Below are 27,299 nucleotides of genomic sequence, written 5' to 3' on the forward strand. Positions count from 1 at the left end.
TCCTGATAAATTATTTTGAATGCATATACAGCATTGCTCTCTGCTTCAATGGCAGGGATAAATGTGGAAAAGAGGATTTACATTCAGACAACATCCAACAAGGCATTGATCTGTGCAGTCTGGGTAAACAAGCATCAGGGTAACTTGCTTGATGCGGCAGTTACTACCCTTAACCATTAAGTCTTATGCTCACCTTTGATGCAACATTACTCTCTGCATCAATGGCAGGGGATGGCAGGAAATGTGAATCAAACAGTTACCAACAAGGGCCCTGAACTTGGTGGCTTGCTGGGCAGACTGGATGGGCCAATTGGTCTTTTTCTGCCGTCAGTCTATGTTTCTATATTAAAAGAAAAATAGATCAATATTTAAAGCAGCCCTACTACATAATGGAGAACAGTTTCCGAAATTTCAGGACAAAATTGTTCCAGAGGAACCAGTGATAATAATTTTATCACTTAAAAATTGGGTCAATGGCAGGGGAATCAAAGAAAACATTAGAACTATCCTGATACTTGATCAAGCATTTACAAGGAAACTTAAGAAAAAAAAACCACTCCCTTCACTTGTTGAACCATAGAACGCATAAGGAGAAATTGCTTCTGTTTTTTTCTGAGTCTGTTTAGAGACATCAGAAAATTTTTCGCTATTTAATTGCAAGAAGGTTTCAGAGTGATGTTGAAAGAAAAGTCTTAATAGCCAGTCCTTGTAAGGCTCAAGAACCAAGGATACTATCAACTTGGCTGGGATAGCCATTTCAGTATCAGAAGTCTCAAGCAAAGCAGAAACATCCAAACTGGGACCTTCGGTGGGAACTAAAGGCACTTGAATGTCCCCATTAGTTTCTTCAGATCTCCTTTTAAAAGGAGGAAGGTAGTAGATCTTGGAAATAGGAGGGATAGCATTCTCACGTACATGCAAAATCTCTGTTAAATATCGCCTAAACATTTCCTTTGGAGATATTAAATGGTAGTTTAGGAAAATTAATAAACCTGAGATTTTTATTCCTCACAATATTTTAAAAATTTTCCATTTTAGAGGCCAAATATGAATTCTCTTTAATAATTGTCTCTGGGGTTTGCTTAACTGCATTCATGTCAGTTTGTATTGACAAAATTTGCTGACCCCAGTCCGATGAGGTATTTTCCAATACTTGGACTCATTTTTCCAGATCCCATTATGGACCTGGGGAAAATCACTGCTTTTGAGAAGTGAGTGTAAGTTGTAGAGTGGGAGCCGACAGCATCAGGTCAGCAGCTGACATTATTTATTTAAAAATAATTATAACCTGCGGATCCAAAAGCTTTGTTCTCAGCAGGGTACACGATAGTAAAATACAAATTTAACAATACGACATAATAAAATACAAACAGACATAACACATCAAAAAACGCATTATAAATATACCAACCAAATTTTTCTTGAGCTATGGAGCCTAAACAATGATAGATGGAAACACTTGTTTGAACATGAAAAATGTCTCTTCCTTTCAAAAATCCGCACAACATTCCACAATATTAATTTCAACAGGAAGGATATTACATGGAACAGGGGCTGCAATCGCAAATGCTCTTGTGTGAGTCTCCATTACCTGCACTGTTTCTGTAGAGGGTATTGTCGTGAGCATTGCTCTTTGCGAGCTTAGCATGCTTACAGGGGAATAAAGAGATACAGCAGTGCAAATATATTCTGGAACAGTATTGTGTGCAGTGCTTTAAAGACAAATGTAAGAATCTTAAATTTAACTTGCCAGCCGATTGGAAGCCAAGGTTGAAGAGCTCGGGAGAACTATGATCACAATAAGGCGCAGCTGCATTTTTCTCTAGCTGGAAAACTTTCAGAACACTTATTAGGGAGTCCTAGGTTCAGTGAATTGCAGTGAATGACCAAATGGAAATTCCCAGGATTTAGCATTGAAGGAAACTTTCAAACAACTCCTTGTGTATATGGCTACGTGGAGATCTATGATAGTATTTTATAACCCGCACATATCACAGAGAGTACACGTGTATTATATAATGCGCCTATGTCCACCTGGCCACATATAAGTGTATTAATGCCTCATATGCAAATCCATGCAGTGCATTGAAAGTGAGTATTTCAATGTATTGAACCCATGCACTTTTCCTACCAATTTAAAAAAAATATATGTGCATATATTTTACACGGGAAAATAAAGTACGGCTTGCTCACTTAAAACCCGATTTACATGCATATGTCAGCAATTTTCAAAACTTGAAATTACCAGTTTTCTGATTCGTCCACCAATCTGCTTTCTTCAGGTCCTTGATGCCCTCATGGTTCTTCAGTCTCTCTCCTGTACCTACAGTACCTAAATGTAATTCACTTTAAAAGTGCCTGTAAAGCAGAATATAAATCAAATAAATAAATAAATCAAATAACTTCATCCAGCCTTCCCAGCCCACCAATACTATACACTTATGCCCACCAATACTATATCACTATACACTTCCCAGCCCACCAATACTATATCACTTAGGCAAGATAATTAGCAAGTGGAAGAGATGTGCATTATTTTTTTTTTCGGGCCCCTGTGGGAAATTTCGTTTTTCCCGTGGTTCGTTTTTTTTTTCGTCGGTCCCGATTTTCGTGTTAGTGCGCGCTAACTCCCATTAGCGCATGCTAACCATAGTTAGCATGCACTAACTCCTGTTAGTGCGCACTAACACAAACTACAAATTTTTCCGACATTTTGAAAAAATTCTATTCGTTTTTCAGTGCCCCCGAACCATGACGAATTTGACAATTTCATTGAATTTGTCTAATTCATGAAAAACAAATGCACATGCCTATGGAAAATAATGCAAGAAAGTTGCCAAAAGTAAGTGTCTCCTTTAAAACAGCAGTTTACAGGCTCTGCTTCAGAATGCTCCTAGACTACCCCTTTTTTAAGCACGGATATGTGCACATGAATCCTACAGTATGTGTATACTTTATATGTTTATAAAATAGCGATTACGCAAGTGCAGGCTGCCTACTCATGTACATGCTAAATTTTACGTGCATAAGGCTTTGAAAATATGTCCAATAGTTTTAGCCCTCTTAGTATGTTAAGCTTGTATAATGCAGTCTTTGTAGATGTTTTCACTTGGGCTTTTAAAGAAAGATTTCAATCCAGATAAACCACAGATATTTTATCTCAGAGTGACTCGGGATTGTAATATCATCTATATGAAATGCTGTAGAATATTTAGTTATCATGTCATAGTGATTCAGATTTATTCATATTAAGAAAGAGTCTATTTAATTACATAGAGGATTTTACAGCTTGTAAGTAAGAGGTGATGGAGAGGCCCCAGTCGCGATGGGAAAAAGCAGCTGAATATCATTGACACAGGGAACTGAACTCCAAGAGAACAGTTTCATAAATTTTAGCATATAAATATTAAACAGTGTTGCAGAGAATGCTGATCTCTCTCTGATGCTGTCTCATGCTAACGGCATCCATTTAGAAGCAGAATTCCTGACTTTCATTTGCTGATATCTATCAGTTAAGTAAGACGTAAACCAACTGAGAATAGATAGACCAATGCGTATATATTTTAAGTGAAAAGCAAAATAGAATCTAATACATTCATCAGTAAAGCCTCTTTATTTTTGAGTCACTGTCTCCGATATTCTAGAGTGGATAATGGCAAGGTTTCAATGTTGATATTTACAGAACCCTAAAAAGGGTGAATTTTCAAAGGGCAACACATGCAAAAATCGAGACTTATGCATGTGGCCGGGCCTTGTGTGAGCCACGCGCATTTTCAAAAGGGCCCGAACACGCACATAAGTCCCGATACGCGCACAAGTGCCTGGCCCTGAAAAAGGGGCGAGCCAGGGGGTAGGGTATGGGTGGGGAGGGGCAGAGGCCATTAGCCGCTGTACCAGGGAAGTGCGCGCCCTGGCAACCGGCCGGCGCGCGGGAACTACTTCTGCTTTGGAGGAGCATAAGTAGAAAAATAAAACTTTTTTCGGGTAGATAGGTAGGGGTTAGGGGGTCAGCGTGGACAGGGAAAAGGGAAGGAAGGTTAGGCAGGAGGAAAGGGAAGTCCCCTCCCAGTCCCACTCCTTAACTGGACTGGGAGGGAACTGGGGGAGGCCTGATTGTGTCGCCAATGTAATTTACTAAAATTCATCTCCCCTGTGCGCGTGCATGTTATAAAATCGGCACGTTCATCTGCACATGCCGGGAACAGCGTGCACATGGACACACGCATGCTCCTTTTAAAATCTACCCCAAATTGTCTAAGGTGCAGAATGGCATGATCATCAAGAAACCTTTGAAGTTGTTGCAAAACTGTTTTGTTTTTTTTTTCCCCCCAACAACTTAGCCAAGAAAGGTAGATTGGAAATGGGGTGATAGTTACAAAGCAACTTAGGATCCACAGAAGGGTGTTTTTTTTTTTTAACTTAGGTAGCACCACTGCTTTCTTTAAATAAACTGGAACACAATTATCATGAAGATAAGTAGTGATAAATATAACTTTGCGGTTGTTCGCGCGGTGAGTGACTACATGTTGGTCGACTAAAGAACCGCATTATCATTGTTGCACGATCATCTATGAAGTGCAAGTGTCTGCTTTCTGAACACGTTGATATTTAACATGCTGATTCATGTTCCTCAACCTCGATGTGCATGACATTGAAATTGAACAGAGCCAATTGAATTGGTTCAAAAAGCCCCCGAGGCAGCTCGTAGAGCGAAACTCGGCCAGAGTCGGGCAAGTTCAATAAAGTCCATTTTTCCGATTCCACCTTGTCATCCTTTTGCTACTTCAAAGTGGATTACATTCAAGTAATGAAGGTATTAGGGGTGTGCATTCGGATTGACCGCATTAGTAAAACGCAACTCATATTTTTTTTTTACTTAAAAAATTGATTCGACATAAACGATCGGATTTCCCACATATCGAACATAGATATGTTCGATATGTTGGAAATCGCGATTGTTGAGCCAAAATAAAAATATAAACCCCCTCACCCTCCTTAATCCCCCCCCCCCCCGACTTACCACAACTCCCTGGTGATGGAGCGAGGAGTGAGGATGCCATTTCTGCAATCCTTGGCGAGAAGCATGTGACGTCGGCGGCACGTCGAGTGACGCCGGCGTCACGTGATTCCCGGCTCGTTCGCGCCGGACGGCTCGTTCGGCCCAAAAAGAACTTTTGGCCAGCTTGGGGGGGCCTCCTGACCCCCCCAAGCTGGCCAAAAGTTCTTTTTGGGCCGAACGAGCCGTCCGGCGCGAACGAGCCGGGAATCACGTGGCGCCGCGTCACTCAGACGCGACGTCACGTGATTCCCGGCAAGGATTGCAGAAATGACGTCCTCACTCCTCGCTCGATCACCAGGGAGTTGTGGTAAGTCTGGGGGGGGGGATTAAGGAGGGTGAGGGGGTTTAATTTTTTTTTTGCACATATGTACATATACCCAACTCATTGGATTTTTTTTATGTCCATATTGGCCGCAAGTGGGACCCCCTTTCGGACATAAAAAATATGAACATAAAATTTTGCTCTGCACATCCCTAGAAGGTATCTTGGAAGATAATCATCCTTGACTGTGAGGGATCACCCTATGATAACCGTGCTAAGTCAATACTTATCTTCAAATCTGCAAATCTTTATCAGTTATGGGGAATCCTAATTTCAATAGCAGTTTGTTGTTTTTAATATATTTTTTAATTTTAAGTTATTGGAGGAGAAGTCCTATTAATCAAGTTTACTTAGGGATTAGCCACTGCTATTAATTACATCAGTAGCATGGGATCTTCATGGTGTTTGGGTACTTGCCAGGTTCTTGTGGCCTGGTTTGGCCTCTGTTGGAAACAGGATGCTGGGCTTGATGGATCCTTGGTCTAATCCAGCATGGCAATTTCTTATGTTCTAATTATACTATAAAACATGTTCAAATCTTGAATGATATTTCTCATTATATATTTGACAGCTAAACATCAAATTTTACTTTGCTGTACTTTGTGAGTTATACAAATTGGAAGATTAAGATATATTTTAATTTCAGATAATATATCATATTGAGACAAATATTAAAATCAATGGAAGCCAAGGAAAATAAATGCAAGCAAGTTTTAGGTTTCACCATTTACTAGCAGCAGTCCACTAGTGTCCTTAAACTACATCAGGAATGCCTCTTGTTGGTGCAGAATTGTAACTTGCTTTGAATAAGATGAAGGGATGAAACTGGAGTTAGCATGTGGCACATTTAAAACTAATCGGAGAAAGTTCTTCTTCACTCAACGCACAATTAAACTCTGGAATGTGTTGCCAGAGGATGTGGTTAGTGCAGTTAGTATAGCTGGGTTTAAAAAAGGATTGGATAAGTTCTTGGAGGAGAAGTCCATTACCTGCTATTAATTAAGTTGACTTAGAAAATAGCCACTGCTATTACTAGCAACAGTAACATGGAATAGACTGACGGGCGGATTTTAAAAGCCCTGCTCGCGTAAATCCGCCTGGATTTACGCGAGCAGGGCCTTGTGCGCCGGCGCGCCTATTTTCCATAGGCCGCCGGCACGCGCCGAACCCCGGGACTCGCGTAAGTCCTGGGGTTTCTGAAAAGGGGCGTGTTGGGGGCGTTGCCGAGTGACGGCGCGTTTGGGGGCATGGCACGGCGTTTGGGGGCGGGCCCGGGGGCGTGGCGCCGGCCTGGGGCGTTCCGGGGCGTGGCCACGCCCTCCAGAACCGCCCCCGGGTCGGGTCTTGGCGCGCCAGCATCCCGCTGGCGCACGTGGATTTACGTCTCCCTCTGGGAGGAGTAAATCCATGGATAAAGGTGGGGGGGGGGGGGGGAGTTTAGATAGGGCCGGGGGGGTGGGTTAGGTAGAGGAAGGGAGGGGAAGGTGAGGGGAGGGCGAAAGAGAGTTCCCTCTGAGGCCGCTCCGATTTCGGAGCGGCCTCGGAGGGAACGGAGGCAGGCTGCCCAAAATAGGCAGCCTTGTGCGCACCGATCCAGGATTTTAGAAGATACGCGCGTAGCCGCGTGTATCTTCTAAAATCCAGCGTACTTTTGTTTGCGCCTGCTGTGCAAACAAAAGTACGCGATCGCGCAGTTTTTAAAAATCTACCCCTTAGGTTTTGGGTACTTGCCAGGTTCTTATGGCCTGGATTGGCCACTGTTGGAAACAGGATGCTGGGCTTGATGGACCCTTGGTCTGATCCAGTATGGCATGTTCTTAATATGCAATTAATACATTCCTCCTGGTCTGTTTTATGTTTTTTCCCTAAAACAGATCAAAATATCCTGCCAGGCTCATCAAGACCAATGTTGACAGGATGCCCAAGTGGCTTGGCTCATGAGGGGTCATACAAGAGTTGCTGAGAGGGCTTGGGACAGGTCACAAATAGCCACTTGCCAACTTTCTAGAGCCCGGTTAATTTGTTGAAAAGGCATTTTATTTATTTATTTAGAATTTTTTATATACCGATAGCCGTTTGCACATCGTATCGGTTTACAAATAACTTGAAACGAATTAGGCAGGAGCCTTTACATAGAACAAAAAAAATTATAATACATGGGAACATGGAAACATTAAACTGCATGGGGACATAGGAACGGGAACTATGGGGTAGATTTTTAAAAACTGCGCAATCGGGTACTTTTGTTTGCGCAGCAGGCGCAAACAAAAGTACGCTGGATTTTATAAGATACACGCGTAGCCGCGCGTATCTTCTAAAATCCTGGATCGGCGCGCGCAAGGCTGCCGATTTTGGGCAGCCAGCGCGTGCCGAGCCGCGCAGCCTGCCTCCGTTCCCTCCGAGGCCGCTTTGAAATCGGAGCGGCATTGGAGGGAACTCTCTTTCGCCCTCCCCTCACCTTCCCCTCCCTTCCTCTACCTAACCCACCCCCTCGACCCTATCTAAACCCCCCCTACCTTTATCCATGGATTTACGCCTCCCAGAGGGAGACGTAAATCCACGCGTGCCAGCGGGCTGCTGGCGCGCCGAGACCCGACCCGGGGCGGTTCCGGAGGGCGCGGCCACGCCCCCGGAATGCCCCCGGGCTGGCGCCACGCCCCGGGCCCGCCCCCCAAACGCCTTGTCACGCCCCCAAACGCGCCGTCACTTGGCGACACCCCCGACACGCCCCTTTTCAGAAACCCCGGGACTTACGCGAGTCCCGGGTTCTGCGCGAGCCAGCGGCCTATGGAAAATAGGCGCGCCGGCGCGCAAGGCCCTGCTGGCGTAAATCCGGGCGGATTTACGCCAGCAGGGCTTTTAAAATCCGCCCGTATATGAATTAAGTAGATTATGTATAGAGAATAAACAGATTCATCCATTTACACAAACATTTACAATGGCAGAGGGGAATAAAAGGTGTGAGAGGGGTAACAAACTGTTGTTTTCACAGTTGGGATATCTTACACAATTCTATGGGATTAGTCACGAGGAGTTGGCAAAGAGTCTGAGGGATAGGCTTTTAGGAAGAGCCAGGTTTTCAATTTTTTTCTTAATTTATGTGTGAATGTTTAGTGCCATTAACTAAAAAAAGTCAGTAAAGTTAAAATTTTCCCTAAGGTTTTGCATCACTAAATAATAATAATAATAATAATGATAAAAAACCCAACGTGAAATAATTAATGGGATCCTAAGAAGAGATTTAAAATATTTTCATGCTTGAAAATATTATTGATGATCAGGCTTATTTGCTATGTTAAAACCTTAAAGGTAAATTTTAAAACCCGCGCACGGGTGTCCATGTGTGCATGGTTCCCAGTGCACGCACATGTGTGCGCCAATTTTATAACATGCGCGCCTGCATAAGGGGGGGAGGGGGATTTTACAAGATGTGCGTGGCAACGCGATAATCCCTTTCCCCAGTTCCTTTCTTGGAGCGGACTGGGAGGGAACTTCCTAAACCCCTAACTAACTTGCCTCCCTTCTCCCCTATCCACCCCGAGCCCTAAAACCCCGCTAGGTTTGTTTTTGTGTTTTAATACTTCCCTGCTCTCCGGAGCAGTAGCAGGTTGTGTGGGCTGGCCGGCTGCCTGAGCGCGCTTCAGTGGGACAGTGCCTAATGACACTGTCCCAGCCCACCCACGCCCCGCCCCTTTCCCCTCAAGCCAGTCTTTGGCGCATACTGGGAGATACGCGCATGGCAGCGGGCCTTTGAAAATGTGCGCGGCGCACCTGCGGGCCGGCAACGCGCATATCTACGGGTATAGGCTTGTGCAGGCCTTTTAAAATGAGTCCGTTAACAAATAAGAAAATAGTCTTGAAACAGGCAATATTATCTCACCAGATTTGTTGAGTGGGTATCAGCAATTCAACAGTGTCAGATAGCTGTATATAGTTTTTTTTGTCTTGCTAGCGCTGGCTTAGTACATTAGCTCTGGTCAGACTGATGTAGACAATGGATAGTTAATGAAATATCAGTTTGTCTGCCTCTTGGCTCTATTTCTTCTATCTTTTTCTTATTCCAAGGTTTTCATTGTATTACATCCAAAAACATTTTATTTTCTATGAGGAAAATTTTATAACTCCTTGCATAGGGGTAAAGTCTGCATGCAAAATGAACATGCAGACTTTACTGAAGATTTTGAAAGCAAACTTATGCGAATAAGCTTGCTTTCAAAACCCTTTCTTAATTGGTCAGGTACAGGCAGAATTGTCCATGCACAATGTTACACCCTACTTTGGGGCCAATGCAATAAAGTCGCGTAGAAAGCAGGCGCTGAACAGGCAGCGCCCCCTCTCTTAATGCTCCCCAGGCGCCCCCTTGCGCAACCCTAGTGCCTCCTTACTAACGCGAACCCAATCGGTGTTTGTGACTGCTGTCCGCCGATCACGGAAACCGACGCCAGGTTTATCAGCGTCGGTTTTCCTGACCGACGGCAGCCACGAAAAACCGACGTCAATAAACCCAGCATCAATTTTCGTGACTGCCGTCCGCTGGTAAGGAAAACCGACGCCGGCTCTATCGGCGTTGGTTTTCGTGAAGGCCGTCCATTGCTGATAGACCCGGCGTCAGTTTCCTTATCGGTGGACAGCTGTCACAAAAGTTGACGTGGGCTTATCGGCGTCGGTTTTCGTGACTCGGCTGTCCGCCGGTAGAAAACCGACACCGATAAACTCAGCATCGGTTTTTGTGATGGGTCCGACTGTCTATTTTTTTTTTTTTTTACTTTTTTTGTTTATTTTTCATCCTACTTGATATCACAACGATATTAAGTAGGAGGCAGTACAGAAAAGCAGTTTTTTCTGCTTTTCTGTACTTTTTTTTGATGCGCTCAGCTATTAATGCCTGTTCCAGGCAGATGACAGTTAAATGTGCATCCGAGACGAACATTTTTTTTTTTTGCATCAGGATTGAATGCCTAATAGCCTCATTCACATGTATTTGCATGTGAAAAGCGCTTTTAGATTCACTCCGCGTTGGACGCGTGTTGAATATGCGTTAATCCCCTTATTGTATTAGGGGATTGATTAGCGCCTATTCTACCCACGTCCGACTGCAGGTTAACAGTGTGCTCGGCTGAGCGCACTGCATCAGCCCCTTTGTGCATAGAAAATACTAAATTGTATTCCTGCTCCAACTCAGCTCTTCCAATGCGTATAAACGTACGTGCCTACTTTTATGGCCACTGGCACCTAGTTGATTGTTAAAGTACCACTTACATGCATAAATCAGCATTTTATGCACATAAGTCACTCTGAGAATCAGGCCCTATACGTAGAAAGGGGCCAGTGTACTAAACTACTGTAAGGATAACATGTTGATAACAAATCTATACTAATGAGGTAATAGGATACAGAAGTATGATAAACAGCTTATTACCTATTAGCTCGGTGAAAAATAACTCATGTTAAAATGTGCAAAATATAACAGATGCATTTACACAAAAAAGCATAACTATGGCTTGGGAGATATAGTTTACTTTTTGTGTTTCCATCCACATCTGCATTAATGTGTGTCTCATTTGTATCTCAATTAATAATCGGCTGTTAACATAGTGTTTAAAACAATTTTAGTATATTGGCCCCAAAATTAGTTAATAGAAAACCAAGCAAGCAGTTGTGCAGAGATGGTATCTTCATAATGCTACTGAATGTTTAAACAGAGAGGTTTTGCTAGTCTGTCCACAGTTGCTTTTGAAGAGAGTGCTGGCAGGCTGATGTCACTGCAGGGGTATGTGTGCTGTGACGTCGGTTTGCTCCGTCTCCATCTGCTGGTGGAAGGCTCTGGCTGGGTCACTCGAGGACATTCACAGACTTGTGCCGAAGCCATTGCTGCGTTGTCATGGCTGTGTGCTTAGGGTCGTTGTCCTGCATCTCCCCAGTCTGAGGTCCAGAGCGCTCTCGAGCAGGTTTTCATCAAGGAACTCTCTTTGCTCTTCTCCATTCATCTTTCCCTGGATCTTGACTAGTCTCCTGGTTCCTGCAGCTCAAAAACATCCCCACAGCATGATTTGCCACCACCATGCTTCATTGTAGGGAAGGTATTTGCTAGGTGATGAGCAGTGCCTGGTTTCCTCCAGACATGATGCTTGGCATTCAGGACAAAGAGTTCAGTCTTGGTTTCATCAGACTAGAGTAACTTGTTTTTCATGCTCTAAGAATCCTTTAAGTGCCTTTTGGTAAATGCCAAGCGAGCTGTCATGTGCCTTTTTCTGAGGAGTGGGTTCCATCTGGCCACTTTACCATAAAGGCCTGATTGGCGGAATGCTGCAGAGATGCTTGAACTTCTGGAAGGTTCTCCCATCTGCACAGCAGAACTCTTGGAGCTCTGTCAGTGACCTTCAGGTTCTTGGTCACCTCCCTGACCAAGGCCTTCTCCTTGGATTGCTCAGTTTGGGTGGGTGGCCAGCTCTAGTAAGAGTTCTGGTGGTTCCAAACGTCTTCCATTTAAGAATGATGGAGGCCACTGAGTCCTTCGGAACCTCCAGTGCTGCAACAGCTTTTTTTTCTATCCTTCCCCAGATCTGTGCCTCGACACAATTCTGTCCCAGAGATCTACAGATAATTCCTTTGACTTCAGGGCTTTGATTTTGCTCTGACATGCATTGTCAACTGTGGGACCTTATATAGCCAGATTTGTGCCTTTCCAAATCATCTCCAATCGATTGAATTTACCACAGGTGGACTCCAATCAAGTTGGAGAAACATTTCAAGGAATGTCACTGGAAGCAGGCTGCACCTGAGCTCAACTCTGACTGTCACAGCAAAGGGTCTGAATACTTATGTAAATGTATTTCACGTTTTTGTTTTTAATTAATTTGCACAAATTTCTACAAACCTGATTTTGCTTTGTCATTATGGGGTATTGTGTGTGGATTGAGGAGGGAATAAAATGCATATTATCGATTTTTAAAAGAATTTGACAAATTTTATTATATATAACAGACTAACAATCTGCAGCATTAAGCAAACATAAACTATAAACAATATCCACAACAATATCAGCAAAAAATATTGAGCAGTGTTCAATATGTAACAGGAATACCTTCCCCTCTCCCACCCACCCTTTTCCCATCCCAGAACATGAGAAATACATGGACGATTAAGTAAGCAAGCACGTGAGCATACAAATGATGGAATGAATGAGAGTACCAAAATGGCTAAATAGATAAATGAAAAAATAAATGAATGAAAACAAGGATAACAATTCAATGAGGTAACTAAACAATAATCATAAACCAAGAACTAAATAGCTAATGAGGGAAAACTCATTCCTTTTCAAATACATCGCTCCCATCAAACTTTCCCGACATAGGGGTAGATTTTCAAAAACGCGTGCGTGCGTCCATGTGTGCGCAGTTCCTGGCACGCGCACATGGACGCGGTGATTTTATAACATGCTCGTGTGGCCGGGCGCATGTGCGAGTGGGTGTCATGTGTGCCACACGGGGGGGGGGGGGGGGATTTAAAAAAAATACATGTGGCGATGGGAGGCCTTTTCCAGTTCCCTCCCAGTCCGCTCCAATTAAAGAGCAGGCTGGGAGGGAACTTTCCTATCCCCCTAACTACCCTTCCTACCTTTTCCCCTCGCCTCTCCTCTCCTCTCCTCCCTGACCCCTAACCCCTTCCTATCTAGTCAAATTTTTTTTTTTGTTAAGTTACTTACTGCTCCTTCGAAGCAGAAGTAACTTCCGCGTGCTGGCGGGCTGCGCTTCCCCAGGACAGGGCTTAATGGCCCCCGCCCCTCCCCTTTGAGACTGCCCGGCACCTTTGCGCGTACCGGGAGATCCGCCTGTGGCTGGGCTGTTTCTAAAATGCGCTTGGTGCGCGCACAGCCCGGCCACACCCGCACCTCCCGGATTTTAAGCACGTGGCCTTTTGAAACGTCGGCTGTTAGGGAACAACCATTGGGTAACTGGTTGCCACAACGCCTCAAATTTAGACAGTTTATTTTGCCTAATTGCTATTAGCTTGTTAAATGGTATAATATTCCCCTATGCTGCTGGATATATACTTCCAAGCTGGAGCAGCCGAATTCCTGCAGAACCTAAGCCATCTCGCATCTAGCAGCCAAGTAAAATTGTTTGGCCAGTTGCTAATGAGAAGCCTTTAAGTCTCCCTCACATATATTGAGTAACGCTCTCGTGTTATCCATTTGAGAATAAGGCTGTGATGTAACAAAAATGTGGAAAAAGTGAAGGGGATGATTATGCTGCATGTCATCTTCTATAAAGAAATGATCAAGCAGTGATTCTTCTGTCTTTCAGATTGCCTTTATTGCTTTTAAATGCCTTCGTTTCCAAGAGATAGACAAGTGCTTCCAAGATAAGAAATGAGCAATATTCACTAAAAGTTAATTAACAGCCATATCTATGCTGAGCACAGGCTTTTATGCTTCACGAATTAACAGCTTTAAAGATTGAGAAAAAGGATCTCTGCCACTTATGACTAAAAATTAACCACGATGAGCAAAGTGTAAATATGCCATACCCAGCACTAATCACTAATTACAGTACAAAGTAGCAAGTTGCACCAGCAGATGAAGATTTCCTGACACCGCTAAGGAAGTGAAGATAAATTGTCATCCTGCAATAAGTGACAAGCAAATAATATAATCAGGCCACACCTTACCGATCCACTGGTGTTTCCAACATTTTCATCCCGCAGCTGAATCTATTTTCAGTCATTTGGCTTGGTTTTGCCTTTATGGCTATGCATAGTAATATTCCTTCTGTAAGGGGGAGAGGCATTCTTAGAGGCCTCTAAAAACTGGAAGCTTCAGTCTAATGATTTTGTGATACTTCAGACTGCAATTAAGGCTGTTGAGTCTTATTCTTAAAAAGGTAGGACCCCCCCCCCCCCCCAATACAGAAATTAAAACAGAAACTGCGACTGGAAATCCCTGGCAAATGCTAAGTCTAAAAAGGATGAATCCTGAGATGTTTCAAATACAAATTACTTTATTGAGGCAGTCAAACTCCAAGGCCAGTGACTTTTACTCAGAAGACATTTCATGGGGATCGTTTTTCTGAGGTGGAATGACTGTCTAGAGACTCTCTGCTCCAGTGTGATCTCTATTGGAACTACCTCGGAGTTTGCTCTTTCTGTCTTGGTGTGTGTGCCAGGGTTCCTCTGTGAATCTGGGCTGAAGGACTCCAGAACCTGCTCCGTAACACCTCAGGAGCAATCACAGTCACAATGTCATCCTGAAGCTCTTAGAATGTGTGAGCTATTCTAATAGTTTCTGTTTGGTTAAAGAATGACCCTAGTGCTTAGCAGCGAAGCCACTGAAATAAATCAGTAACACTGAAGGATAGGGGTGATCAGGGGTGGCTCAAGACAATCTGCTGCCTGAGCCGAAGGATGAAATGGCGACTCCCCCCCTCCCCCCATGGCCCGGTGTAGGTGAAATCACCGAGGGCGAGGGCAGGGGGAAGGAAATGGAGGGGGAAGTGACTTGCCCAAGGTCACAAGGAATGGCAATAGGATTTGAACCCTGGCTTCCCTTGTTTGCAGCCCAATACTCTAACCACTCAGTTTTTGGGCCTGTTATTTTTTGTTCTCAGTATTCAGTGTCTGCACTAGGGGGTGCCGGAGAAATGTTTAATTGGGTGGGGGAGGGCCTTTGGCCCCACCTCCTGGTTCTAGAACTAGGACTCCTCCATGCCCTTTTGCCTGCCTCCCACCCTTCTCCAGGATCTGCCCCCTGGGGGTGTGAGAGGTTGGTGAATGATAGGAGACTGTGTGAGTGCTATGGTTATTGATGTTTGGGTTGATCCTTGGACACTGTGGCAGCTGACCACACCCACGGGGGGAAGTCCCGTGAAGGACCACAGTGTCAGGCTAGACTCTGGACACACAGATTTGAATCTTTTATTAAATAGTTTTGGAAACCACCAGAGGAGGCAGTAGTGAGTAGTGGATGTTGAGCCCGGCTGGGCAGGTCTCCCACAGAACGCTGGAACAGCGAATCCTCTGCTAGGCTGTGCTGTAGTGGAAAGAGACTGAGATAAGATAAGAAAGAGATAAGCAGTCAGAGTCCCAGGTAGAATTAGGAGAAGCTCCGAGACAGGGAGAGCAGGCCCTCGAGGAGCGAGTACCTGATCCCTTAGAGCAGAGAGACTCAGTTGTATTGTACTCACGTAGCAGTAACTAGAGATGTGAATCGTGTGCCAGATCGTCTTAATGATCAGATTCGGCTGGGGGGGGGGGGGGGGAAATCTGATCGTTAAGATATGTGAATTGGAATCGTTTCCGATTCCAAGTCACATCGCTAATTTTTTTTTTAGGGAGGCCCGCGCCGCTAAAAAAAACAAACCCACCCGACCCTTTAAGTCGACCCCCCCCTATAATAGGGGCTGATGAGTAAAGGTGGCCGGCGCCATCTTTAAAGATGGCGCCGGCCATCCAGTGCTCCTACCATGTGACAGGGGCCGGCCAATGGCACAGATACCCTGTCACATGGTAAGGGCAAAGGGGCATCGGCACCATTTTTTTTTTTAGAACAGCTGATGCCTGGGAACGGGAAATCTTTCCCCGAGGCCCCCCTGGATCTCTCCTCTCCCCGAGGCCCCCCTGGATCTCTCCCCAAGGCCCCCCGAGGCCCCCCTGGACCACCAGGTAACTTTAAAAGGTTTTGGGGGGATCGATTTAAAGGGTCGGGTGGGTTTTTTTTTTTTAGCGGCGCGGGCCTCCCTAAAAAATAAATTAGCGATGGGTCAGGTCGGGAGGGTGGGGGAGGCTAAGGGGGTCGATTTAAAGGGTCGGGTGGGGGTTTTTTTTATCGGGCCATCGGCGCCATTTTAATTAGTGGCAGCCAAAATGGCGCCGATGGCCCGAGAGTGGGAGATCGCGCCGGGACCCCCCCCCCCCCCCCACTGGACCACCAGGTAACTTAACATTTTGGGGGGGTTCGGGAGGGTGGGGGAGGGTAAGGAATTGGTTTTAAAGGGTCGGGGTGGGTTTAGGGGTTGTTTTGGTGTGCCGATTTTCCCACCCTCCCCCAAATAATTCCCGTGCCCTATTTAACGATACAATACAAATGCCCCTGACGATAAATCGGGGGCATTTGTATTGTATCATGCACTCTAACGATTTAGGACGATTTTAAAATTATCTCACGATAATTTTAATCGTTCAAAAACGATTCACATCCCTAGCAGTAACAGAGATTCCACTAGAAGAGAGGTCTGGCACTGGAACAGAGGGCAGGCCCTCGAGGAGTGAGTACCTGGCTCCAGTGAAGCAGTACTGTGGAATAGATGGTAGTTGTACTCACAGATGGAAACTGTTAGCGAAGTCCTCCAAGTAGAAAGGTTTGAAGATGCAGGCAGCGACTCAGGGAACATGGGCCCTCGAGGAGCGAGTACCGGTTTCCTGATAGCACCTGAAAGAAGCAGAAGAGGCCCCCGAGGAGCGGGTACCCCGTTAGCAACCCCAAAGGGTGTAAGAGTTCCAGATAGCGCTGGAGTGGCAGAGCAGCTTCGGTACGGAGAGCGAATCCCATCCGTAGAGATACCGTTGCTAACTCGATGAGCTAGCAAATAATGTAGGCTTAAATATCCGGGCAGCGTGATGTCATATCAGGGGGATGCCCCTGAGGTTCGCGCCAACGTAAAAATAAAGATGAGGGCAGCGTGCATGCACGCGCCCTAAGGTACTTTGGAGGAGCATGGTGGGAGGCAGCACCAAAGCCGGTCCGGGAACACCGGAGAGGACGGCAAACAGACGCCGCAGCAGCCAGTAGTCTGAGGTGAGCGGGAGGAGCCGCAAGTAGTGAGAGGTAGGCAGGGTGAAGCCGTCGAAGACCTACGGTCGCAACAGTGTGTGACACACTCTCTCTTAGAACTAATACAAAGGTATTAGATGCCCTAGACAAAACTTACAGCCTTTCATTCCCCCTTCCCTCCCCTCCCCACATAATTAAAACTTATGCATTCTTTTCCATTTTAAAATGTATTAACTTCCCAAACCTAAAAAGGCAGATTGCATATGGAAAATAGACAATCAAAGTACAATCTTCTGAAGTAAAACAAATCACTTACAACAACATTTATTTTTTATTTATTTTATTTAGATTTTTATATTCCTCTTTTATATATTATGGGCCGGATTTTAAAAGCCCTGCGCGCGTAAATCCGGCCGGATTTATGCGTGCAGGGCACTTGTGCGCCGGCGCGCCTATTTTGCATAGGCCGCCGGCGCACGCATAGCCCCGGGACGCGGGTAAGTCCTGGGGCTTCGTAAAAGGGGCGGGAGGGGGCGTGTCTGGGGGCGTGTCCGGGGGTCAGGGGGCGGTTTGGGGCGGGTCCGGGAGCGTGGCACTGGCCCGGGGGCATGGTCGAGGCCTTCGGACCAGCCCCCGGGTCAGGTGATGGCGCGCCAGCAGCCCGCTGGCGCGCGCGCAGATTTACACCTGCTTTCGGCAGGCGTAAATCTGCCAACAAAGGTAGGGGGGGTTTAGATAGGGCCGGGGGGGTGGGGAGGTGGGTTAGGTAGGGGAAGGGAGAGGAAGGTGAGGGGAGGCAGAAGGAAAGTTCCCTCCGAGGCTGCTCCGATTTCGGAGCGGCCTCGGAGGGCACAGGCAGCGTGCGCCGGGCTCGGCGCGCGCAGGTTGCACAAATGTGCACCTCCTTGCACGCGCCGACCCTGGATTTTATAAGATACGTGCGGCTATGCACGTATCTTATAAAATCCAGCGTACTTTTGTTCGCGCCTGTTGCGCGAACAAAAGTACGCGCTCGCGTAAATTTATAAAATCTACCCCTATATATTCATACACTGCAAAAAAACACACTTTCAATAATAATAGTTTAATAGACTTAATAAAATACCTTTCTCATAGTAATCAAGGCGGTTTACTGGATCCCATATGGTATTAGGCAAATGGTAAAGTGCATTGGGTGTGGACTTGGCCTACAGAAAGCCAGGAATAAACTGATCTACAATTCCAGTATAGTAAGCACTCAACCTATAAAAAAGCCATACTGCAAATATTACATCAAGCCCTAAACACCAATACACTTATTAGGAAAACAGATTAAAGTCATGTTAATGTACTAGCAGAATACCTAAAGCCTCAGTCACACAAGCTGAACACAGATAGACTCTCACCAAATACAGAATAAAGAGATCATAACATATAAATTGAAATGTGCAGACAAAAACTGAACTGGAAATCACAAGAAGTCAAACTCTGTAAGCAATGCAAACACAATAAAAAAATATTAAACATTAAACACACAAATAAAAAGAATGGCAAATCTGCTGATAAATTTAGCCAATTAAAAACACGTAGGGGCAAGATGGCGGCGTGACCAGTCGCACAATAAGACGCTCCTGAACTGTTTCTACCTTGATTTAAGATGCCGGCGAAGAGAAAAGGCAAAGTCAGGGTTTTCCCCACCAACCCTCCTTTGCCTGAAATCCAGAAGCGAATCACTGAGTATGCATCTGCTTTGGTGGCGAATACGGGAGATGAAGTCCCCACTGCGGCGACTTGAGAGGGAGCTTCAGCGCTGCCTGGGGAGGTCAGCCTCAGTCCCCCGGATTACCGACCTCCACCGGCGCCTGGGCAGCAGGCGGATCACCAACAGCTGGCGCCCTCCGATGACATCATCCACTCACCGGAGGGGGGACGCCGAGATGGAGGAGAGACGCCAACCTCGAGACTCTCTTCGAGTCTGCTGGGAGCAGCAGCCATGCCGGGCTTGGAAGATCCGGAGCCGTCAGTGTCTCCAGTTTACCCGAGTGAAGAGATGAAGAGACTGTTGGAGATTGCTGCGGTGAGACCTTCAGCGCTGCCGAAGGACCAGGGAAGGGGTGAGTTCACTATTCCCCCTAAACCGGCCACGGTGACGCTGGACTTGTTATGGGACTTAATGGCCAGCATCGGCCAGTTTGTCAAAGAAGCTGACGATAGATATAAGAAAGTTGAAACAGAAATGCAAACTCTGAATCTTAAGACGGAGGAACATTTAAAAAATTTTGGAAATAGGCTGAAAGAAGTGGAGAAGATAACTACACAAGCTCAAATAGTTAATGTTAAAATGATTAAGGATTTGAGTTCCCAGTCCAAAAGACTGAAGTCATTGGAAAATTATAATAGACATTTGAACTTGAGATTCCTGAACTTTCCTCGTGCTTTAGGAGAAGATGTCCAAAGCACATTAAAAAAGTTTTTCCTAGAGAATTTGAAATTTGAGGAATCAAAATTACCAATTGTAAATAAAGCCTATTTCTTGACGAAGATGGAGAGGAAAATCGAAGGAAACCAATTGGGAATGTTTGAAAATCTTACTCAGTTCATTGAAAGTTCCGCGATTGAGATATTGGGCAGGGGTACTTTATTAGTATCCTTTATTATGGAAAGAGATATTAGCAACATGAAGGCATACTTTCAAAATTCCTCTGAAAATTTCTACGGTCAATTGGTTAAGATTTTCCCTGATTTTGCCAGACCTACCCAATTAAGAAGGCAAGAATTCATTAAATTAAGACCTCAGGTAGTAGCTTTAGGCTACACTTTTTTAATTAAGATATCCATGTAGATGTCTTATTAAAGGAAAAGGTGAAAATTTTGCATTCACTGCCATAGAACAACTTAAGTCTTTCTTAAATGCTAGAACGGTGACCATAGTTCCATAACAAGTATTTAAGGTAATCATTAAAGTATATACTACCAAAATCGTTAAGCCAGTTTTCTTGGTTCAGTTTTTCTTGTAATTACTCCCCTTGGATTTAAGGCCCCACCTATAAATTGTATTTCTTTGAAGGGCATATGTGTTTAAGAAGGAAGTATTTGAGATGTTGTGATTAATTTTATATATTTCTTTTATGCTTTTCTGTGTTATTTTCCTGAAAAGTATGATCTATGTATACTTTATGAAAAATCAATAAATTGTAAATGAAAAAAAACCCAAAAAAAAACCACGTATAAAAATGTTTAAAAAATATTACCATACACTAATAAAATATTTCAAAATAGCAGTATCAAAACATCCAAAACTTAAAACTAACAAGAATAAAAAAAAATCTCCCACTCTCCATACCTGGCAACTTTAGGTTTCCAATCCTCCTGAGATTGTCATAGATTGGAGGAGGGTGTACAAACTTTAACCTCTTTCACACACATATATACAGGTACTCTCACACATGCACGCATGCACACATACCCCATCCCCACCACCCTCTCATACATACACACACACACACACACACCCCACCTCGATCCCCGGACTCTGGGCTGCAGCCACCTCACTTTAGCACTCTCTTTCCGCCATGCTGCACTCTGCCCGGCACCGCCATGGGGCCTTTCTTGCACGTCACAAAGCCGCGCTGCCACGGGACCTATCTTGTGCTGGCAGGAAGAAATCTTTCCAGCGCAACATAAAACCATGCCACCGCAGGACGCCGGAACCTATCTTTTGCTCCATGCTGCCAGAGTTTGCCCGCATGAAGGGTGCGGCAGCTGTGGCAGGAAGGTTTCAGGGGGAAACTTTGCCGCCTCAAAATCTTGCCTGAAGTGGCCGCCTCGCCCTGCCTCATTATAGAACTGGCCCTGGGGGTAGTGATACTCCAGGGGCAATTTTCAAAATCCCCTAAAACAGCTTATCTAGCTAAAATTAGCCAGATGTTATCCCTGATATTCAGTGGAATAAATACACTGATGAATATTCCTGAATAAAGTTATCCGGCTAACTTTAGCAGAATAACTTTAAACCTAACTGGCCATCTTTGAATATTGCCGGTTAGGTTTAAAATTATTCAGCCGCATGTGGCCAGATAACTTTTAGACAACTAGTTATATATATATATATCTGGTTAAGTGGCATAGAAATGTGAAAAAAAACAAACCATGCAGCATGGGCCTGACAGCCCAATACCCTGAACCCCTTAGGAGAAAGAGGCTCTACTGGGCCAGGCCCCCATCCCCCCTTGTAAACTTCAACATTTGTCTGTCTGGTCATAGCCTCACCCCCCCCACCCCACTTGGTTGCCAAAAATTATCATTGCAAAGCCACATCCTGTCCCTCCCTCCACCCCATTCCTGTTATTATTTGTGATAGTTGTGGGTGGATCCTTGGGCCGGTGGCAGATGACCACGCCCCCGGGGGAAGATCCAGAGAGGGACCACCGGTCAGGCTCAGAGTTGGGAGACAGACTCACACTAGATCTTTTATTAAACTGTTTTAAGAACCACCAGAGGTGGCAGTAGTGAGCTGGAAGAGCCCGGCTGGGCTGTGGTCCCTCAGGCACTGGAACAGCGATCCCAGGATGGTAGAGCTGTAGAGAAACTGAGATAGTGAGTAGGCAGAGTTCAGGAACAGAACCTTGATGGTAACACCCACACAATAGTCTCTTGGAACAGCCCCGAAGCTGGAATGAAGTAGGCCCTCGAGGAGCGAGTACCTGGTTCCAGGGAAAGCTCTAAGAGAGAGATGGTAACTCACTGGTGTTGTAGGCAGCGATGACTTCCTGGCAGAAGTTATTTGGTAGCAGGTCCGGGAACATGGGCCCTCGAGGAGCGAGTACCAGTTCCAGACTGCGACCTGAAAAGCAAGAGAGAAAGCGAGGCCCCTGAGGAGCGGGTACCCCTGGTAAAGTCCGAGGAAGCAGAGTAGCAAGGTAAGCGGAGAGCAAATCCCATCCGCAGCGATACCTGGAGGTAGCTAGGTAGGAAACCTTTTGCTAACTCGATTAGCTAGCAAAACAAGAGACCTTAAATATCTGGTGATGATGATGTCATCTCAGGGGGACGCCCCCGAGGTTCGCACCACAGCAGGTACTTGAGTCGGGGCCGCGCCGCGCGCACGACCTTAGGCCTCAGGAGAAACATGGCGGAAGGCAGCGTCTAGCCGATCCGGGAACGCCGGAGGAGATTGGCAAGATGACGCCGCGGCAGCCAAACTTCCATCGACCAAAGAGGTAAGGTGGGAGGAGTGGAGACGTTGGGAAGCGACGGTCGCAACAATTCCTAACCCATTTGGTACCTTTAAATTCCCTTCCTGCTGCCAGAATAGTGGTACACTATGACCACTCGCAGCAGCATCCAACGTTGTTCTGACAGCAAATTTGGAAGCATAAGCTACCAGCATTGCTGTCAGAATAGCTTATGCCTCCAGAGTTGCTGTCAGAGCCAAAGTTGGATGCATCTGGGCTTACTTCTTGCCATCCTACCACAGATCAGCTTTTGTGGAGTGCTTGGGATATTGTTGTTACATATACCCTTTGACCAGTCATGGCCATGGAAGCCTGTAGCTCTTTCAAGGTTGGCATTGGCCTTGTTTGTCTCCCCAATCAGTCTGCTCTTTGCTCAGTCATTCATTTTAGAGGGATGGCTTGGTCTCGGTAGGGTCCTGGTGGTGTCATACACCTTCCATTTCTTAATAATCATCCACCTCCCCTTGTACCATACTTCTGTAGAAATCCTAAAAACGCAAAACCCTGGTATAACCAATTGAATTAAACTGTACTGTTTCAAATAGAAACATAGAAGTGACGGCAGAAGACCATATGGCTCATCCAGTCTTCCCAGCAAGCTTTCACAGTTATTTTTCTCATACTAATCTGTTACTCTGACTGCTGAGGTCAGGGCCCTTATTGGTAACTTTTTGGTTCTAATTTTCCTTCCATCCCTGCCATTGATGTAGAGAGCAGTGCTGGAGCTGCATAAAAGTGAAGTATCAAGCCTAATTGGTTAGGGGTAGTAACCGCCGCAATAAGCAAGCTACTCCCATGCTTATTTGTTTACCCAGCCTGTGCAATTTAGTCCTTGTTGGTTGTCAATATAAATCTTCTTTTCTTCATCCCCCCTGCAGTTGAAGCAGTGAGCTGCGCTGTATATGTATTCAAAGTGACGTATTGGTTCGGGGTAGTAATCGCCACAACAAGCAAGCTACTCCCATGCTTATTTGTTTACCCAGATTATGCAATTCAATCCTAGTTGGTAGTTGTCTGACTGTAAATCGTCTTATATTCATTCCCCCCCCCTGCCATTGAAGCAGTGAGCTGCGCTGTATATGTATTCAAAGGGAAGTATCAGGTTTAATTGGTTAGGGGTAGTAACCGCCACAACAAGCAAGCTACTCCCACGCTTATTTGTGAATGCAAATCCTTTGTCCACATTTCCTCTTGCCGTTGAAGCATAGAGCAATGTTGGAGTCGCATTAACCGTGTGTACGTTTATTGAATAAGGGGTAGATTTTAAAAGAAGCGCGATCAGCCTACTTTTGCTTGCGCATCAGACTCAAGCAAAAGTACGCTGGATTTTAGTAGATACGCGCGGAGCCGCGCGTATCCACTAAAATCCTGGATCGGCGCGCGCAAGGCTATCGATTTTGTATAGCCTGCGCGCGCCGAGCCGCGCTGCCTCCCCCCGTTCCCTCCAAGGCCGCTCCGAAATCGGAGCGGCCTTGGAGGGAACTTTCCTTTGCCCTCCCCTCACCTTCCCCTCCCTTCCCCTACCTAACCCACCCGCCCGGCCCTGTCTACACCCCCCCCTTACCTTTGTCGGGGGATTTACGCCTCCCGGAGGGAGACGTAAATCCCCGCGCGCCAGCGGGCCTGCTGCGCGCCGGGCCGCGACCTGGGGGCGGGTACGAAGGGCGCGGCCACGCCCCCGGGCCGTAGCCACGCCCCGTACCCGCCCCCAAAACGCTGCCGACACGCCCCCGGAACGCCGCGACGACCGGGCCCGCCCCCGACACGCCCCCGACACGCCCCCGTCAGAGAACCCCGGGACTTACGCGAGTCCCGGGGCTCTGCGCGCGCCGGGAGGCCTATGTAAAATAGGCTTCCCGGCGCGCAGGGCCCTGCTCGCCTAAATCCACCCGGTTTTGGGCGGATTTAGGCGAGCAGGGCTCTGAAAATCTACCCCTAAGGGTATTAATCACCAGGAAGTAGCCGTCATTCCCACAAGCCACCCCCATGCCTCTTCTTTTCATTCACATCCGAGACTTTATGGATCCATATATTCAGCAGTTCCTATTGGTTCTGTCTGCTAGGTAGTGCGTTTCAAAGCAAACATTGAACTATGAGGATCAAGGTGTCAAAAAAACTCTGGGACAAAGTTGAGGAAGGGTACAGATCTGGAGATAGGTACAAAGTTCCTGAATATCCCTTAGAGTACAGTCAAGATTATTATTAAGAAATAGAAGGTGTATGGCACCACTAAGATCCTGCCTAGATCAGGCCATCCCTCCATATTGAATGACTGAGCAAAGAGCAGACTGATCAGTCAAAGCTACACAGCAGTGACTAAGGAACTACCATAAGCAAATTGCTGGGTGGATTGAATGGACCATTTGGTCTTTATTTGCCCTCATTATTATGTTACTATGTAAACGTCCTGGAGTGGCCCAGTAGAGCCTCAACTTTAATCCAACCAAAAATCTGTGGCATGACTTGAAGCCTGCTGACTATTAATGCTTCTCAAGGAACCTGAGCTTGAACAGTTTTATAAAGAAGAACGGTCTAATATGTCAAATATAGGTGTGCTAAATTGGTAGAGACCTATCCCAATAGACATACAGTTGTAATCGCTGCCAAAGGTGCTTCCATCTTGGTGAAAACGTATCCAATAGGACTTAAATTTTATTTCTAGGATATATAAACCCTCATTAAAACATTTTTGGCTTGAAAAGTTGTGGAGCATGGTGTGTTGATGAATAGAAAAAAAATTCCTAATTTAAATGCATGCAAGTCTGATGCACTGACAAAAAATGTGAAAACTTTTTATAGCTACTGTAAATGTAATTAAAAGATAAATTAAATGAAAATAAGCCCATTTCCAGGTCATAAGTTGCCATACTGAGTCAGACCATCAAACCCAGCATCCTGTTGCCAACAGTGTCCAAACCAGGATACAAATACCTGGCAAATAGATTAAATAGAGCCCATGCTACTAAAGCCAGTAATAAGCATGGGCTATTCCCTAAGTCAACCTAATAGTTTATGGACTTCTCCTCCAGGAAGTTGTCCAAATTTTTTTAAACCTACATCCTTAACCACATCCTCTGGCAATGAATTCCAGAGCTTAATTATGTGCTGAGTGAAAAAGTTTTGTATGGTGTTTCAAATACGCTACTTGCTAACTTCATGGAATGCCTCCAGACCTTCTATTACCTGAAAGATTAAACAACTGAGGCACATTTATCCTTTCTAGTCCTCTCATGATTTTGTAGACCTCCATCATATTACCCCTCAGCCGTCTCATCTCTTCTCCAGCTATGTTTATCTTCTAGACTATCTAAACTCACACTTTTAAACTAGTGAAAAATGTTTTTATTTAATATCATTATGAGCAAGCCGTGTGATTTCTACTTTTCCTGATTAAGATAGAAAGTGAAGAATGTTTTGGATTTTACTACTCAAGAAGGCCTTTACTTCTCTTTGGGCAGAAATACAAAGGTTTTTCAGCCGCTGTACATATGGCAAAAACAAATAGTACATAGGCTTCAGAATGGTTTATGTTTTCATCTGGTAACACCAGAAAGAATAAAATAATCATCTCCCCACCATTTACCATGTGTGCTTCATCTTTTTTTTTATTTGAACTTTTAATAAAGTTCTTCCTGTAACCCATTTGACTCTTGCAGTTAATAGTTAATAATGTTCAGATTGCCATATCTGAACAAACCTGACACATACAATGGGTATAGGGACACCCTTTTCTAAATATATAGAAAAATTATTCTTTTGAAGTCAGCTGTTGCACACAATTAGCTGTCAATTGCAAATGAAAATGTTTATGATTTTATTAAGAAATGAAAAAAAAAAACGATAATGGGGGTCATTTGTGAAGGAAGGGTGTTTACCATTGGCGAGTTAAAAAAAATCTCCCTTTCCTTTAGCAAGCAGAAATCTTGCAACAGCATGGATTCTGGTGGTAAAAATCAGTTTTTAATCAACTATGCAAACACTTCAGAGGGCGCCACTTTAATCCCTTATTGAAAAGCACTTCGCAAAGCGACATTTTAGGAGTAAGACATCAAGACTTCCTCTTCAGCAAGAGTTAGCAACTAGTTGATTATGGCTTCTTTCAGCCTCTCACAGCAGGCACTCATGGGGCCCCCTAGTGATAAAATCTGGTGAAATCAGTTGCTCTTTACCACTGTGGTTACCCGATTTCGGCCATGCAGCACTGCCCTGAGCCACAGGGTTGTCAAAAACCCTTCATCTTGGATACAGATGGGCTCTGAAAACTGAAATCGCAAATGCTTAATGTTGTCCCACTTTAAGTTGCAGCGTCCCTGTTATAAAGCCCAAAAACAACCATTCTTTTTCCACTTTCAACCCCTTTTTAGGCGAAATATAAGCGTCCGTTTATAATAAGTGGCTACTGGCAAGATCATCTTCCGCTGCGCCTACTCTTTCCAACTTTTTAACACGGGCCAGAGATAGAGACAGCAGATAACGTAAGCAAACCCTAGCATAACCTCCTACCGAGTCCGAGATAGAGCATCACTTCCTCCTCGCAGCCGGCGGCAGCTTGACGAGCCCCTCCTCTTCCGGCTTACGCACTTGCGTCACCGAAGGCAAACATGGCGGCCCCCGTGTTGGAACCCCGCGGGCCTGGAAAACTAAGGTGCGTGGTGGCATTTACGCGGCCTCTCCTAGCCCTTCTCCCCTCTCCCAAGCGGGAGTGTGACAAGGGTCTCCCGTAGCCATGATAACGTGCCCGTTCCGGAGTGTGGCTCCTCGGGCTGCACCGCGGTCACTTTTGATGGGGAAGCGAGGGAGCAGCTCCCGCCCTCAGGGGAGAAACTGGCGAAATACCTTAGTGCGGGGGCATGGTTAGGAGGGAGTAGCCCTCTTTTTCCATGGCAGAGATTATTGGTTTCCAAAACACGTCTTTTCCTCAGATACATTTTTTGCAGC

At 45.4% G+C, this 27,299-nt stretch overlaps 1 protein-coding gene and 1 long non-coding RNA gene across 4 annotated transcripts in view; one reads left to right on the plus strand and one right to left on the minus strand.

Moving 5' to 3' along the window:
- Positions 1-292: 292 nt before the first annotated feature.
- LOC115092407 lies at positions 293-27,129 on the minus strand. Its single transcript, XR_003857003.1, has 3 exons — positions 26,865-27,129; positions 2,246-2,358; positions 293-340 (listed from the first exon to the last, which is right to left on the minus strand). It is a non-coding gene; the product is annotated as an uncharacterized LOC115092407 (long non-coding RNA).
- The window catches only part of ZRSR2 (zinc finger CCCH-type, RNA binding motif and serine/arginine rich 2), an 82,800-nt gene continuing 82,337 nt past the window's right edge, over positions 26,837-27,299 (plus strand). For 2 of the 3 annotated variants that reach the window (XM_029603229.1, XM_029603231.1), the window contains exon 1: positions 26,837-27,006. In XM_029603229.1, coding sequence (XP_029459089.1) covers positions 26,963-27,006 — 44 coding nt within the window. In that variant the 5' untranslated portion in view covers positions 26,837-26,962. The remainder of the gene's footprint in view (positions 27,007-27,299) is intronic. The other variant, XM_029603230.1, reaches the window with a different exon arrangement.

Source organism: Rhinatrema bivittatum, chromosome 5, assembly GCF_901001135.1.
Source record: "Rhinatrema bivittatum chromosome 5, aRhiBiv1.1, whole genome shotgun sequence".
NCBI classification, from domain to species: Eukaryota; Metazoa; Chordata; class Amphibia; order Gymnophiona; family Rhinatrematidae; genus Rhinatrema; species Rhinatrema bivittatum.